The 18,123-nt window shown below is 39.9% G+C and overlaps 1 protein-coding gene across 1 annotated transcript; it reads right to left on the bottom strand.

Moving 5' to 3' along the window:
• Positions 1-7,146: 7,146 nt before the first annotated feature.
• LOC117303449 (glutamate--cysteine ligase regulatory subunit-like) lies at positions 7,147-17,998 on the bottom strand. The gene is made up of 6 exons (XM_033787648.1): positions 17,858-17,998; positions 14,174-14,299; positions 13,196-13,412; positions 11,133-11,335; positions 10,176-10,290; positions 7,147-7,748 (listed from the first exon to the last, which is right to left on the bottom strand). The coding sequence occupies exons 2-6, from the start codon at positions 14,288-14,290 to the stop codon at positions 7,570-7,572; spliced, it is 831 nt and encodes a 276-aa protein (XP_033643539.1). The 5' UTR covers positions 14,291-14,299; positions 17,858-17,998; the 3' UTR covers positions 7,147-7,569.
• Positions 17,999-18,123: the final 125 nt, after the last annotated feature.

Genomic DNA, 18,123 nt, shown 5'->3' with positions numbered 1-18,123 from the left:
AACCCATTAATACTCACATTTTCTTAAACTAAAAAGGTCTAGAAATTGAGCAAATTGGGTGTTCTTCTCTGAGCAGAGTCTATCAGATTAGTAATAATAATATTATTTATAATAATTTAATCAGTTTTTATTTTAGCGCTTTTCACACCCGAAGGGCGTCTCAAAGCGCTTCCAATATTAGTACCCCTACAGCCGATTTCGGTAAAAACGCTAGGTTTAATCCTATCAAAATTTAACTTGTCCTAACTTGGGTTCAATGCGTCCTAGCGTCTAATGATTACGAAACTTAACTCGTAATACATTCAAAGATTAATCCCAAGTTTGGAAGAGTTGAGTGAAGATAATCGGCTGGTCACTGGGCCATTTACTTTGTTCCTTAAACCATCTCAGCTCCCTGGAGAGTATACAGCCTCATGGGAAGTACAATATGAAAATCATGGAGCTATATAAAACAAACAAAAAAGGATTCTAAACCAAATCCTTATTGTAAATGGGGGAAAAAAGTATTCATAGAACACTGCTTATTTTACTGTTTACTTTACATAAAAAATTCTTTTAACAAATTAACAAATATGCTGTATTTTGTATTGTGTAGATTTTGTTTAACTAGGTTCACAGTACTAAAGGTATTATTTGTTAAACATGGTTTGTTATTGAACAAAAGTGAGGAAGGTTAGTTTTGTTTTTAAAATTTGTAATAATTTTTTTTTTTTTTACTGATTCATTTTGAGAACGATTGGAAGCATTACGGCTGCAATACCCAAATCATTCTAAGTTACTAACCCAGTTTTTCCAGATCCATTTCGATCAGGAAGGATCGTTGCCTAAATATGAAATGAGATATTTTTTAGCATTTAAGTTTACAAACGAAACATTTGTGAAAACTGTTGAACCCCCGTTGGCCTTTTTCCGGTCTCTCCATACTGATATTCTTTGACAAACGACACGTCTAGCTCAATCCCATCACAATATTTTGAGGTCTTGGAAAAAAATAACTGTGCTTTTTTCGTTAAACATTCTTCCTACTTCAAAAGCGTAAACCTAAAATAAAAGCTGTCTATTTTTAAAGCCATTATACACTTTCGGAACAGAAGTTCACAGATTTACAATTAACTTACAGGGTTTACAGAAGGTAATGGTAAAAGACTTCTCTTGAAATATTATTCCATGAAATGCTTTACTTTTTGAGAAAACATTAAAACAATTATCAATTCTCGACAACGAGAATTACGGATTATAGTAAACACATGTTATGACATGGCGAAACGTGCGGAAACAAGGGTGGGTTTTCCCTGTTATTTTCTCACGACTCTGATGACCGATTGAGCCTAAATGTTCACAGGTTTGTTATTTTATATATAAGTTGTGATACACGAAGTGTGGGCCTTTGGACATTACTGTTTAACGAAAGTGTCCAATGGCTTTAAAGTAGGTTCCTACTAAATGCAATGGTGTATTTGAAGATGCACAAGATGTACAAATTAGACGACAGTGCATTACTCCCAGTTGAATATTTTATGAGGTTTTTCGTAGACTGGGGTCGATTTCACAGAGAAAGTGCTAACTTTAGACTAGTCCTAGGACTCTTTAAAAAATATATTTTAAAAACATTAAGGCTAGTCCTAAGTTAGGACGAGATAAGACTTGTAATGTCTTAACTCTGTGTGAAATCTACCACTGCTTCAATAGGGATATCCACAGTGGGGTTATAATAATAATAATAATAATATTAATAACTAGTTATTATATGCATTTCACAATAACGTCACAATGTGCTTTACATTAGTGCCCTGGGGTCGATTTCACAAAGAGTCCTAACTTAGGACTAGTCCTAGGAGATATACAAATTGCATGGATAGTCCTAAGTTAGGACCAGAGATAAGACTAGTCTTAACTCTTTGTGAAAGTCCGCCCTGGTCATTGAGCCAGATCTTTCTCAGCTCCCTGAGGAGTGTACAGCCATGAGCTGCCGTGGCCCTCCAGTGGTTTTTATCAAAATCTACCCTCACGGGTACCCATTTATACCCCTTGGTGAAGAAATAAAACTATAGTTGAGCATCTTGCTCAAGAACACAAGTGTCACGACTGAGATCCGAACCCACACTCCCATAACTAAAACCACCAGAGCTTAATAATAATACTAATATACAACATTTATATAGCGCTTCATACATCTCTAAGCACACAAGTGTCACGACTGAGATCCGAACCCACACTCCCATGACTAAAACCACCAGAGCTTAATAATAATACTAATATACAACATTTATATAGCGCTTCATACATCTCTAAGCACTTAAAAAAAAAAACAATAGGAATAAACAACAAAGAAAGAGCAATCAGAACTTGAATTTGACGCTCTAAACCACTCGCCACATTAATTACAAATTACTTCACAGCGTTGGTAATGTTTGTGTAAGGCATGAATGAATCAAGTTTCAGAATGTAATTTTTTGTAATCTCTTGTATTTGAAACTGTGATATAACTTCCTAATGAGTGATTTGGTAGGATCCTTTCTTATTCTGTTCAAGGAACACGTTGCCTTGGATCGGGCGAGTTGGTCTTTGAAAAGCGTTCGTAACCATTTGTTATAAAATGCATGATTAGAAAGATGTTTTAAAAGTAGAATACAATGATCCACACAAATTTGCCTCGAAATTGCATGGTTTTCCTTTTACTTCGTGAACTAACACGGTCGGCCATTTATAGGAGTAAAAAATTTGACTCCCATCAATGGCTGACCGTGTTAGTCCACGAGGTAAAAGGAAACCCACGCAATTTCGAGTGATACTTGTGTGGATCATTATGTCCTACTTTTAAAATATCTCTCTAATCATATATGCATTTTAATAAAACAAACGGTTACATGTACAAACGCTTTTCAAAGACCAACTCGACTGATGTAAGGCAACGTGTTCCGTTAAATTCCAACGCCAAATTGGAACTAAACAACCAAACTGTTGGACTCTGATTAAGGTGGTATGCCTGGTCTCATGTAAAGCAAGCCATACACCAATGGGAGAATTTGGAACGCTAGGTGGCAGAAGACGTAAATTTCCATAACCAAGTGTATGGATTTACCTGGGCTCAATTTCATAGCGCTGCTTAGCAGCCGATTTTGTGCTTACTGTGCGATTTCCATTTTATAGCACTGCTTACCGTAAACACACAAAAAGGCATGCTAACCTTCCGGTGCTTACCGCACAAAAATAAATGAGGTCACAAAGCAAATCCATGGTAAACCCGCAATATGGCCGCCCACTTTTTGTGCTAAACTGTGAAATACGTTTCTTGCACTTAGCAAATTTTTCTGTTATAGTAAGCACGAAAATTTGCTTACCGTTAAGCAGCACTGTAAAAATTGGGACCTGGTAAGTCTGCTGCCACCTAGCATCCAAAAAGTCCTCTATTTTTCTCCAATTCTTGAGACCAAATTGGGACAGTCAATTTATACTTATTCGATATAATTCATGCAAATGATTCAAAGTATTTAACTCAGTTAGTTATTTTTGTTTGGCACTTCTTTCAATAAATCAAATGAAGAAGGAAAGGAAGTTAGGTAATAAGCCATTTGTTGTTAAAATGTTACAATGTATGTTGATATGTATATAGACAAAATAAACAATTAATTGAACCCTTTTTTTGTGTAAATGAACAAGTGAATAAAAGAATTGTCAAACACTTATGGTGTGTTGTAGCTGTGCATCTTTGCAAAATAAGTGGATTTAGAATAGTTTTGATTCCAGCAACTACTGATTTTTGTTTGTGATATTTGTTGTCCGGACAGATCAAGGGAAAAGTTTCCGTATGGCGCCACCACTTTTTCATTCGAAATAAAATAATATAGTATCTAATTTACCTGATTGATATATCCCTTTTTGTAAAAATGAGTGAAAAAGTGGTGGCGCCATACGGAAAGTTATCCATAGTTACCTCCATGGTTCAAGGGTGTAACAAATTAATATATACCCTCCAACAGAGGGCGCTGTTTACAGGGTTGATTAAACATGGCTTCCATACTAAAGTAGTTTCAATCCTGTGTGTCCTACATAGTTACAAAGGCATCAATCCCATATGTCTTTAAGAAGAACTCAATCTTATAACAGTTAAAAAAACACTTACCCTCCAAATTCTGATCCAGTATAGTTGAAACTGACCACTCTGATAGATAGAGCCATATATCCGCCCTGAATCAATCAAGCAAAAAGCACCTCCTCTCTCAACTCACCACATGTCCATACTGATATCTCACTGGAAGAACAGAAAGTGCAATGTCAAAGATCATGACCTTTGACCCAAACATTGACCTTTGAACCCAAAGCTTTTGACCAAATCCCAAAGATGGTGCCACTGTTTTCTGAGGGGGACATACCAATGATATACTAGCACATGCACAGTTGTGACATTTTCATAGCTCCTAATTCTGGAAGTTTTTGGCAAGGGGCATGCTTGTCTTTCTACCAGTCTTTCCACAGCATGAATGAATGAGATTCTGAACAAAATTAAAAAGACTGAATTATTTGTTTGGCGCAGGAGGTGAACCCATCACAGAACTATATTTCCCTCAAGTATTTTTTCACTCGCTGGCCGGTCGACTAGTCCAACAAATTGTTGTGGGTCACCTGCAAGTTTTTTCACTAGCACGCATGTAATTCAATTTAAACCAATCAATTAATTTTACCGTTTGGAACCTCTCCTATTACCCCCCCCCCTTTCCTTCCCATTTTACTAAAATTAAACAACTGTAGAAGTCGCAAATTTAGGGGCCTATAGCTGGCTAAAATAGTTTACGCATCCATGTCACATACTAGACATCACAGGGCACTGTACAATTACAAATCAACACAAGAAATTCAAAAAAATACAGAAATTTGATTTCTTGTAACCCTCAAATTCACCTTTCCCTTTGGCTTTTAAATCACAGTTTGATACTGTTTTAAATAAACCCTATCCAGAAGAGATGTGGTTAGGTTGAGTGGGGCGGAGCCTTATATTTTGTCCTATTTTCTATATACACACCCTCCCCTTTGCAAACATAAGCAGAGCATGCTCCTTCCCCTTTGCATATCTAAGTAACCAAAGGGTGACCTCGAAAAGTATTCATCACAAAAAATTTAAAATAAATTATAAAAATGTATCAAGAAGTAAACAGCAACATGTTTTGCTTTTTACTTTAAAAATGTTTATTTAATACTTGAGTAAATATTGACAAATTTGAATAAAATAATTTATTTCTGTATTTTTTTAAATGCACTTAACCCTTTTGAAACTTAACGATTTCCAAACCATTGTTTCAACAAATAACTCAAAGTAATTAAAAACAACAAAAACGAAAGAAAAAAGAGAGAAAGTGTACCGAACCAACCTGAATCAAACATCTTATGTAAAATAGTACATATTAAAATGTACATAAAATTAATTTAAACAAATGATTTTGAAATAATAATTATTATTCATTTCATAAATTATTTCATCATGATTGTTCATACTTCATGATTTTGTTTCAAATAACCTACGCTTTAAACAAAAATACTGTTTATAAATGACATAAATAATGTTTACCTTGGATCAGCAGTAGTACTTTCTGAGGTCTGGTTTTCTAAAGTTCAGCCATGACCCCCCCCCCCTCTAAAAAAATGTTACTTCAGAGAGAGCAACTTCTCACAATGTTTTATACTATCAACAGCTCTCCAATGCTGGTTACAAAGTAAGTTTCTATGCCAACAATTATTTTGAATACACCGTTAATTACCAAAAGTCATGTGTCCAGTGCCTTTAAAACTGATTTGCTATTTACAGTATAAGATGTCCTTGTTTCTATCTCCATGTCAGATTATCTTGTAATAAAATGGGATTAAATGGCATATTAGTGTACGTCTATTCCCCAAAAGGGACTTTGAGTGACCAGAAGAGGGACCTATTTCCTGAGGCCTTAGAGGGACCTATTTCCCCAAGCATTTGGTCCATTCTATTCTTTCACAGGCCCCGAGGAGGTTAGACGTGCACTATCTACCGAATTATGCCAGTCAGTTGTGTTTTATAACACACCTCGTTTTTTAAAGTTGCTGTTCACGGTTGAGGTCGAAGAGGACGCTGTAACCAGTCAAAATTTAAAAGAATGTTCCCGCAAAACATGCGCAACCGATCACTAGACTATAATTTCAGCCCTGCTCAACAGGTCTCAAATTTTACCACTAAAACCTTTATTTCTTTGCAAAATTATTGAAATTTTTTCCCCATTACGATCAAAACAAAGGAATATAAAAATAGACAATATTGACCTTAGGATGATTTATAGAAAAGTTTTTTTTTTTCTTCTATTAATAAGCTAATTTAATAGACTTTAAAAGAAAAATTAATTTATGAAAAGAGTATTTACACACATTGTAACCACCATTTTAAATATGACCTTTTAAACTCTGTAAAGGTAGGGTTATGAATTGGTTTTATGCCAACATAATGCTTGTTAATGGGCAAATTATCAAGAACGATAAGAGAGGTCCTCGGCCTTGACCTCGCAAGGCTTAAAAGGAACATTCAAGATATTGAACCATTCTTTTATTCCCATTCATAAATGCTCTTTTTGTCAAAATTAGTAAAATTTTGGAAAAGCTATCCAAATATTGTTGTTAATTTTCAGTTCTCCATGCTCCATTTTACGAAGCGTCAAAATGCATGCGTAAAATGTCTTTCCTTTGCTGTATCTTGTACATGTATTGTATCTGTTTTGTTGCTGTCTGTGGTTCGTAGGTCAGTGATGGTTGCACATACTGACACTCAAATACTCTTCTCCGGGAGCCATTACTACAAAGTATCTTATCCCTCTGTACTATCCAAAGAAACTATATCTGGTCCTAGTTCTTGTGGAAACCATTCGTTTTATTATCTATTCCTGGTGCTTGGCCCAGGTATTTGTATTCATAGCCCTCTTACTATGGGTGCGTTCAATTACCTTCCCTAGTTCGACCATGCAGTGCTCAGTGGGTAAACCCCTGATAAGAGCTAATTGAACGTTCACCCGCCCTCTTGGTGACGCGCATCTCAGGTCAGCCCAAAGTGACCCGATCCACAAGCAGGGCACTTGGGACTGACCTGGTTGAACCCCTGGAATGACGTCAAAGCTATTCGAAAGTACCGGGGGCAGACCGGGGTTGACCCAGGGAAGCTAATCGAACGCACCTATTGTCATGTCAAAGGGCGTCATGGCCGAGCGGTTGAGAGCATCAAATCCAAGTTCTGGCTGTCAGGTCATCAGGGCCTGGGTTCACATCCCGGTCATGACACTTGTGTCCTTTATCTATAATTGCTTCTCTTCACCCAGGGGTATAAATGGGTGCCGGCGAAAGCTTGGGAGTAACCTGCGATGGACTGTCATTCTGTTCAGTGGGAATAGAAACATTCTCAGTCGTTTAATGCCGAGGTACATGTAACCAGATAACACCGGCCTGATGAGCCAGAATGGCTCGGGACAGACTTTACTTATAAGTCTCCCTCAAAAGCATCTTTCAGATAGAACAACCAAGCACTCCGATGGACAACAGCTTCTTCCTAAAGGTCGAAATCACAGTCTAAGCCAATGGTAGCACTCGTTGCGCCCGTAGAATGTATCCTTTTGATGTGATAATACCCCTGTTCCGAATCAGCGCGGTGTAACGAAGCACCCACGACGGGTGCCAGGCCGCTGAGTCCAGCTCTTCAGGGTAGTGAGATCGTAAGACCTCCTGGAACTGCTCCGGTGGAAGGATATCTAAAGAGAGAGCAACAAAACTTCAATAAGATACGTGGCATGTAGCTTCGCTCCTCAGCGGATATCCGCTTTTTTTCATTTTTCCATTGCGCGTTTTTCTTGGGCTCCGCTTTTTTTTTTTTACATCCGAAATAGATCATCAAGCGGGACATATCTGGAATCGGGAAGTTAATTGCAATTCGATTTCGACATGCGAGTCTGGGGCTAGACCCAGTAAAATGCTCCGCGTTGCTCTTTCATTGGAGCCTTGTTGTAAATTTTTCGTTTAGCGCGATTATACATGTCTATTACACATGTACTTCACTGCATTGTTCCATTGTACCAAAAGAGGGCACTTTACTAACAGCTGTATTAAAAAGCCAACACCTTGAGACAAGATTAGGCACAAATGGTTTTCCCACACGACGTACGTTGTGTGTGTGTATTTTTTTGCGACATGTAACAAATTTGGCAGTCAACGACGAGGACTCATCACGCTTGTGGAATTACTCCTAAGGAATGCTAAAAAAATATCTTGAAAATGAGGATGCACAACACATTCTTACATTTAAGAATTGTGGCCTATGTTTCTGGTGAATGTTTTGTCTACGCCGCAGTTTTTATATTAAAGCCATTAACGTTCGTAGTGCTGGCCCAAAATCCGAACAAGTTTCCTGATGGCCCAAAATCTGGACAAATGTTTTCTGCTTTTTTTTTTCATGACCCACTCACAGGCCTGCCTCAAACAACCTGCCTGTGACTGTTCCACGTTGCCTGCACTCCTGGGGTGATCGCTGTTTTTCACTTGCCAGCCATCTCTTTGGAACAGCGTCCCACTTCAATTTAGAAAAGCAGATACTTGTTCCAAATTCAAAACTTATCTAAAAAATCCGGACAACTATTTTCCGCTTTTTTTTTCATGACCCACTCACACGCCTGCCTCAAACAACCTGCCTGTGACTGTTCCACGTTGCCTGCACTCCTGGGGTGATCGCTGTTTTTCACTTGCCAGCCATCTCTTTGGAACAGCGTCCCACTTCAACTCAGAAAAGCAGATACTTGTTCCCAATTCAAAACTCATCTCGAAATATATCTATTTCGGAAACCATAGCCTTAAAACTTTTGGTTGTCATTGTGTATTATCAGAGTGCATGTTTTTTTGCACCAGGAGTGTCATCATTGACAGACATGGGGCACTACAAACGTTCAACATTATTTATATTATTATGTCGTGGCCTAGCAGTTAAGAGCATCGAATTCAAGCACTGGTGTTTGATCAGCAGAGTGTGGGTTCGAGTCCTGGTCATGACACCTGTGTCCTTAAGCAAAATACGTAACCATGACGTTTCCTCCTTCCGATAGGGCGGAAAGCTGTTGGTCCTGTGTGTTGTGTACGCACGTAAAAGAACCCAGAACACTTCAGAAAGAGAAAGAGTTCGCCCTGTGTTCCTGGTTTGTTCGCCAGCATATTGCATCACAGCACTTTGTAAACCATACGTGGTGCCTCAGCACTTTGTAAACCATACGTGGTGCCTCAGCACCTTGTAAACCATACGTGGTGCCTCAGCACTTTGTAAACCATACGTGGTGCCTCAGCACTTTGTAAACCATACGTGGTGCCTCAGCACTTTGTAAACCATACGTGGTGCCTCAGCACTTTGTAAACCATACGTGGTGCCTCAGCACTTTGTAAACCATACGTGGTGCCTCAGCACTTTGTAAACCATACGTGGTGCCTCAGCACTTTGTAAACCATACGTGGAAAAGGGTAGGTCTCATTTCAAAAACGAACTCCCACATACCTTGCAGGAAAATACGAAATGCTAAAGCAACATGATCATCATTGAGTGACGAATATGTGTGTTTTATAGATCGATCCGACAGACGCACAAGTGTTTAGCACCGCACGCCATTGCTGAGGAGTACATGTGCCTAGTTTTGTGCACAAAGACATAAGGAAATTATGTTTCTTTTCACTCTTTATGGAAATTTAATGTTTTCCTCAACGAATAACACAATTTCCTCAACAGGACATCATGATATACCAATGTAGATCACTGACCACAAATATTTGAAACAAAATATAAGCCTTGTCTTAGGCGAGTTAGGGGTCAAAGACGCGAAACTGCATAATAGTCGCTAAAATGCGTTACATCGGCAAGATATTTTGTGAGAATTTCAGTATTTTACTTTCTGCTTAATTTTTAAAAATTTATCAAGAATGTATGTGTATGTTATATCAAGCAGCCATATCAAGGAAATTTTAAAGATTGTCGAGGAAGACATTCAATTCCCATAAAAAGTGAAAAGGAAAACGGTTTTCTTGTGTCTTTGTGCACAAAACTAGGCATAAAGACACCCCAGCAATGGCGGGCAGCGCATGGTGGCGCCCATCACTTGCGCGCCTGGATTTGTCTATAAGAAGCCGCTTTTATTGTTATTACTCACCGCTAGGATCTGAATGAGCTATGAGCTGGATTGTGTTCTCCGCTGCAAATTCCTTTAGCGCGGGGGGAATTGCACAACAGGATGCTTGGTTCATCTGATTTGTCGTAGGTCTCACCTACGAATAAAATATGTACAGTAAAATGAAATATTATAATTCTTGTAAGGGTATTTAAATGTTGTTGATTGTGATTCAAAGAACAATGAAGAAAGAAGTAGAGGGTGCATACATTTAAACTGTTCAACCGGATATCACAAGTTTTCATTAAGTTTTGGGTTTAAACAAAATTTGACTGGAGTGGGACTTGAACCAACGACCTCCAACTGAGCTGTCTAGCCCTATGTTGGCGGTCTCCCTATCTGTTAATATCTGGAGGGAAGGGGTCGATTTCACCACAAAAAGTTTTGATTATGAACAAAATTGTGATATCTGTTTAATGATAATGGGGTGGATTTCACAAAGGTAGTCCTAACTTAGGACTAGTCCTAGGCAATGCTAAGAGATAGGACCAGTCCTAAGTTATGATGAGTTACTGGTCCTAACTTAGGACCAGTCCTATCTCTTAGCATAGCCTAGGACTAGTCCTAAGTTAGGACTACCTTTGTGAAATCCACTCCTGGACACCTTAAGTAATTGTCAAAGACCAGTCTTCTCACTTGGTGTATCTCAACACATGTACAAAATAACAAACCTGTGAAAATTTGAACTCAATTGGTCGTCGAAGTTGCGAGATAATAATGGAAGAAAAAGCACCCTTGTCACACAAAGTCAAGACCTCAAAAATTTGAAACTACGATACTTCAAAAGGAGCAGTTTCTCACAGTGTTTTATACTATCAACCGCTCTCCATTGATCGTTAACAAGTAAGTTTTGACGCTAACAGTGATTAACCAAGAGTGTCCAGTGCCTTTAAATGTTTTCAAAGTGTTTCACAGAAATATTTGTATTTGTCAACCTACTTGTGCCCATGACTGTAGCTCCGTCAACATAGCCAAATCTAGATCACAAACACCCAGCATCTTAATCTTGCCGTCTTTCACAAGTTGTTCCAGCTCAGACCAGACCGGCTTGTAGTGGTCAATGGTCAGGTCTTCATCGAATGGTCTCGCTGGCATGGCGAGTAAAACGACGTCTAACTTACTCACACCAAGCTCCTTCAAAGCTGTGGAAAAAAAAGGGGGGGGGGGACATTCAAAAATTAGGGGGGTTTATAGTACTTTTTTTAAACATTTTATGCAAGTCGCCAGACACACAAAGCCGGGAGGCCACTTCAAGATGTGGGCTACAATTATTTTTGTCCAGAGGTCGTTGCTACCTACTCCTAGGGCTGAAACAGGGTTACCCCTTTTACAGTCCGAAGCCTGGCCGGTAGAGCAGAAAGCACTACCTCCCCAAAGTAATGTAGGGCTCCACCAAGTGCGCCCTCAGTGTTGAACTTGTTTAAAGTTTACTTTTTGGGATGTCACATGGCATTCACTCTCTTTTTCCATAGCTCCGCCGTCTTGAAAGAGCACATGCTATTTTTGGTCTGGATTTCCCTCTATATTTATAGGGAGCATGGCTCTGGCCATGCTCCAAAAACCTATTTTTATGGGAGCGGTAGGGTCGTAGAGCTTTCTGTGAGTATTGTTTTATGTTTAATCCCTCATTTAGGTATACCCGAATTACTGTGATTTTTAGGGTCATGTTTGGATCGGATTATTTATAGATCGTGTGGAGTGCGTCCGTCTGTGTGTGTGTAGCATGGAAGCCACATGTTTGACCTCTTAGTGAACTTTCGCTGTGCATTGTGTAACTGTGTATGCATACTGTAGCGTTGTAACTTTTTGTTTGTGTGCTATGGGTTAAATGAATCAAACCTATACAGGAGAAGTTTCTTTGATATATTTGAGCTGTCATTGGCTTTTATTATCATTGATTATGCTCGTCCTTTAATAATTAGAGGACCGGCTCTCCCTTACCGTGTCTAGACAGTACTATTAATTAATAACAAACAATTTCTCATATAACACATTTCACAATAAGGCCAAATAAAAAAAAACACCATTTGATCGTCCCTGCCCGCATCCTTTTTTGGGGCCGCACCTTTTTTTTTACTATTTGTTATTTTTCATTTTTTGTTGGGAAAAAAAAATACCTTTTTAAAAAACATTTTTTTTACTCCATCTTTTTAAAAGGACTGGCATAGGATTTTTTTCTGAATCTAACGTGATGCTCTCGAACATATGTAACCGTCTGTTTCATAAAACAATAATTAGTGAATGCCTACCAGCAAATCTTTTTACAAATCCGGCCCTATTAATACTAATAGTACATTCACAGGTCTTCATGCAACAAATAGGTATAAAAAAAGTTTGCAATGGGTTCAAACTGAAGACTTGGTGGCCTGTTTGATTTGAAATACTAAGCGGCCATCTTGAAAAAAAAATAGTAAATAGTAAATAGTAAGGCGCTCATCATCTTTTTGGAAAAATCCGGACGACCAACTGGTATTTTTTTTTATTTGGCCTAACCGTAACATGCGCTTTACATAAGTGCCCTGGGATTGACTTCACAAAGAGTTAGGATTTGTCTTATCTCGAGTTAGGACTAGTTAATCGTCCTAACCTAGTACTAGCCATGTGTGTTTAATATCTCCAAGTTAGGACTAGTCCCAACTCTTTGTAAAATCGAACCACTGGTCATAGGGCCAATAACATCCCTTAAATATGTCTTAAATCCCTGGGGAGTATACAGCCCCGAGCTGCTGTGGCACTCCAAAGGTTTTTCATACACAATATCAACCTCTACCCTCGCAGGTAGCCATTTATACCCCTGGGTGAAGAGAATCAATTATATACAGTAAAGTATCTTGCTCAAGGACACAAGTACCACGACCGGGATTGGAAACCCAAACTCGATGACTTAACCCACCAGAACTTGAATTTGATACACGGGGTCATCACATGATTATTATTTCTTTCTGTTTCAGATATTAAACTGTAAACTAAAAATGATTTAGTAAATAAAGGATATAACTCACCCATCGTCACAGCTTGCGTGGCGATTCCCAAGTCTGCGTTACTCAGCATCACTTTCACTGTGACCTTGACGTTCTCTGCGCTGTTGCAATTGTCCAACTCGATCCTGGCTCCCGGCTCAGTGAACGTAACCACCTCACTGTCATTGTTGGTGATCGCATCGCGGGCCGCTGAAATCGTCGGCGACTTTAACAGTGCATTTGTCAGTGCTAGCTTGAGCTAAGTTTAAAAAAATTGTAAAAGAAAAAAACCTTGAGGTTATAAGATTGTAAACCAAACTTCTAATTGAGCTGTCTAATTGAACTTCCTAAAAATGATGAACCTCAATCACTCCACATACACTGAAAGCTCCGGCAAATCAACAATTCTCATAAAACTGAAAGTCTTAACATTAAAAGGATAAGTAAACCCAATCATGATCTAATTTACGTTTGCTCATCACGGGTAGATAAGGGTAGGTCGGGTTTGAGGGAATGGATTTGGATGAGAAGGAGTCAAATGGGAGGGGTTGGATGGGAGCGGTTAGAAGGATGGCAGAAAAGGGAGGAGTTATGAAGGGATGGATAGAAGGTACCGAGAATGAGGTTGGATTAAGGGTGAAATGGGAGGAGCTGAATGGGAGAGGTCGAAGGGCAAGGGCTTTGAGGGAATGGATTTGGATGGGAAGGGGTCAAATGGTAGGGGTTGGACGGAAGCTGTTTAATGGTTGATAGGAAGAAAGCGTCAATAATTGGGTATTGGTGTCGAGTATGGTTCTACAATCCCGGCCGTATCTCGTTCTACAATCCCGGCCGTATCTCGTTGGGCACCCGCACCACGGCCCCCGTGCCCCCTTGCAAAGTCTTCTCACTCTCATCAACATTGAGCGGTGGGACGGGGGACTGGGGAATGGGGGAGAGAATGTTTATTGTCTCAAGGGAAGTGGACAAGTGTAACGTTGCGAATGGGTGGGTCAAGCAGATAATTCTCATACATTGTACCTCATCAGTAGACGTCTTAGGGATGCTCTTCTTGAGGTTGTGATAGTTGATGATGTTGCCAGGACTGATGTACATCAGAGATGCTCCAGGGAAGCAGGCAGGTCCTTGAGTACCCATAGTCTATATCTATATCAAGTTGAAGTTAAAAGGAAGCTATAAATTGGTAATCACTCATACAATTAATTATACTTGGTTATTAGAACATAGAGAAAGGAACGACCTATTTTTAACACAGCTACAGTTCAGTATAGCGCCCTCTTGAGGTCGCTCTTAGTTCAATTCTTGTTACAATTGTTAGTGATATCTTGACCTGTTGGCAAATTAAAAGCCGTAGTTTCTCATGAAAACAAGTTCTTTTTTGATCGTGTATGTTTGGAAACCAACTACTACTCCTATAGGCCTAGTGGCGCAGTAGCTTGCGATAAATAATAATAATTTATTTGATTTATATAGCGCGCCTAATAAAAAGTGATCTCTATGCACTTTACAAAGTAAGTATTGAATGAATAACATGTTCAATTATTGACAAATGCCTGAGGGTGTGTTCGATTAGCTTCCCTGTGTCGACCCCGCGGTGCTCATTCGGGTGAGCCCCTGACAAGAGCTAATCGAACGATCTCTCGCCTCTCGTGGGGACGTTATGCACCAGAGAGTAGGTGCATAAATGCCAAATGACCATTTTCCGTAGTTTTGAATCTTGGAAACACGAGCGATGTACATGTTGAGACTGCTGGCCCCCCGCCAGACAACTCAAAACCTTTCGTTTACAGTTTATAAACAGCCAAACCACAAAGTGGGTAAAAGGCCATTCTCATAGACCTTTATCACCAATTGTCAACCCCAACCAACTCCATGCCCATCCCAGTCGACAAGTCGGTTGCCCACTGGTTGGTCTGAACAGCATCGTCACCACGCCTCGCCAAAAGGCATTGTGGGAAGTCAAAAGGGGCTTTTGTAAGCCCGGCCCCTAATCTAACTAAGCACATTTTCCCTTCCCACACACAGTGCCCTTTTCAGTAATTCAGCAAAACCAGTCGTTTCTAATTTCATTATTAATATTGTGGCGAAAAGTGCCTTTTCCCCAGAGTTTATTAGGCTAAATCTTTGCGAAAAATAGAGCTGTCAAATAATAATGGTGTTCGAGGGTTTATCGTATTTTATTGTGCTTGGCACTTTCACATTTAGCAGTATTCACGACACAGCCTTGGACAATAATTACCTGTAATGACAATGAACGTTTATTACTCTAATCTTTAGGGTTTACAGGAACAGTTGTTAAGAATATATGAGAGAATGTTCTAGAATTGTCCAGCTAAGATCTCGTTGAGATAATTAAGTATTCACAAGTTTCCGATGTATGTTGTTTAACGTTAAATTGTCTGTACACGTATATAAATTGCGTACGTAAAACAGCCTATGTAAATGTACATGTAACTAGTAAGTACACACACAGAGTTCGTGAAATGTATAACATTTTATGTGCACTTTGACCTTGCCATTGGAAAACTACATGTAAACTTTATTACCCATGGTTTAGCGTTGAGTATAAGCCACGCCTGCAAAGCATGTTTGGCCAATCGCGTTAGGTCGCTGGTCGCAAGCGCTAATTAGCATATCTGGTCGCAACCACTTACTTTTGGTCGCAAGCGCTAATTTGCATTACAGTAACCAATTACTTTAGGTCGCGAGCTCATGCGCACTTACTAATTGCGACCTACCTAAATCTATAAAAGGCGAGCGTTTTACGGCTGCTATGTTCTTGGTTTGTGACTTGGACAGACCCGGTGAAGAAATAGGACGGTCGCCGCATATGTGACTGCCACTAGCAAGACATTTTACATGTAGTTCTTCATCGTCATCCCCTAGATATACTACCAGTTAATTAATTGTGTTTGACTGAATAAAGACCCTTCAATACATAAAACCCTGTAGAAATGGAAGAATAATTAAAGAGAAGAGAGAACAAATGAGCAGATATTCCGGTTGAATAGAAAGTAAACCATTACGCTTCGGAGTGAACAGTCTCTTAAGAGTTCTAGGGCCAATAACACTTAGCCTTTAGTCAGCCTTTAGTCAGCCTTTGCAGCCTTCATCTTCAGTAGGAACCAGTCGTCGTCCCACCCCTTCCCCCCTTCTACGACCAATTCTCCCGTCCCTTTTACTAAGTGATAAAATAATAGCGACTATTGTCCACCCGTCCCCTGGTCCAAATAAGTCCCAATATTCCCCGAAGACCAAGAGAAGTTTGACGACCGGCAGCCCGCCCTCTGACGTTGTGGAACTCAGTAGCCTGAAACATCACTGCTCGACATTAACGGAGTGGACGTGCCCGTTACAATATTATGGATGTTGTTTAGAGTAAATAGACCCATTTGGGTCCATTTGCTCTACTCCTACGTGCGAGGTGTCGTTCCGCTATCGTCTCCGGTAACAGGAGTACATTTTGCTCCATGCAGTATGCACTTTGTTTGTTTGTTTGTTTGTTTGTTTGTTTGTTTGTTTGTTTGTTTGTTTGTTTGAATGATCTTCCCATCAAGGGAACTCGGCAAACTCCCATAAAGGGATATAAACACCAAGCTGGCAACAGCCAATTTCCTCTAGCCCACCTTGTTGAGCTGTAAATGGCTCCGCTTTTAACAAACATCGGTCTCATCACTGTCGCCATTGGCGACAGTAATGAGACCGATGTTAAAAATGGAGCCATTTACAGCTCAACAAGGTGGGCTAAATATCCTCATACAAACATTAGTTTAACGTCTATGTTATGATGAATGCTGCTGCTGGTCATCTCGCCACCTGACAAGCTCGCCCTCAACAAAGTCGCCCCCTGCAAAGTCACCCCCTACCCGGCTCGCCCCGGGTTGAAACAAAGTCGCCCCCCGGCAATGTCGCCCCCAAACAATGTCGCCCTCTAGCAAAGTCGCCCCTTGACAATGTCGCCCCCTAGCAAAGTCGCCCCCAGATGTTGTTCGGAAAATAATTAAGGCTACAATAATTATGGTAAAAAAATATAGTTAAAACATTTTCAGAAACAAATCCGTATGAAGTAATGTGTTTGTGGAAGGTCTAACCCTAACCCTAACCCTAACACTAACCCTTAACTATTTTCTGGGGGTGACTTTGCTAGGGGGCGACATTGGCTGGGGCGACATTGTCAGCGGGCGACTTTGCTAGGGGGCGACATTGTTTGGGGGCGACATTGTCAGGGGGTGACTTTGTAACAACTCGAGGCGAGCCGGTTAGGGGGCGACTTTGCAGGGGGCGACTTTGTTGGTGGCGAGCTTGCTAGGTGGCGAGATGACCAGCCCCCGTTATTATGATGATTATGAATAACACAAATCAAGAAGTTGTGATTCATTAACTAGACGACAATACTTATTCTAGTCATTGTGAAATGACTCTATATTCTTGGAAAGAGTGAAATGGTCCCAACCATGGGCTTTATTTAACCATAGAGTAAGGACAGTGTCCTTATTCTATGATTTAACGTGTTGCAGCCCGCCGGCGCGCCATAGCCGTCGATTTATTATACCATTTTCTCCCAACCACAGTCAGACAAGTACACGACTCAACATGCTCAAAAAAAGAAGACCGCATTACACAACAAAGCTAAAAAGTTAGATTTTATAGAAGCAACTGTCATGATGACTGACTGCTGTAATGCAAAATGGAAATAATACTCACCAAGCAATGGTCAAATAAACTCTATGTTTAGACTCAAAATAGGTAGCTGGTGGAAATGGAATACTTCAGATGACATAAATAGAAAACCCAGGTGTGATCCGTCGGTGGTAAGTGTGCACACACCGACCGCGCGCCGCATTAACCCGGCATGATTTGGCACTTTTCATAACGACTCTAGACTTGGTCAAGTCTTGACTTCACTTCAATACCATCAATAGTTTATCAAAGACATATTTAATTTAGTACACAACTTCCCCAAATAGTTT

Source organism: Asterias rubens, chromosome 19 (assembly GCF_902459465.1).
Source record: "Asterias rubens chromosome 19, eAstRub1.3, whole genome shotgun sequence".
NCBI classification, from domain to species: domain Eukaryota; kingdom Metazoa; phylum Echinodermata; class Asteroidea; order Forcipulatida; family Asteriidae; genus Asterias; species Asterias rubens.
The sequence above is the reverse complement of the archived record's forward strand: the minus strand, read 5'-3'. Positions and strand labels throughout refer to the sequence as shown.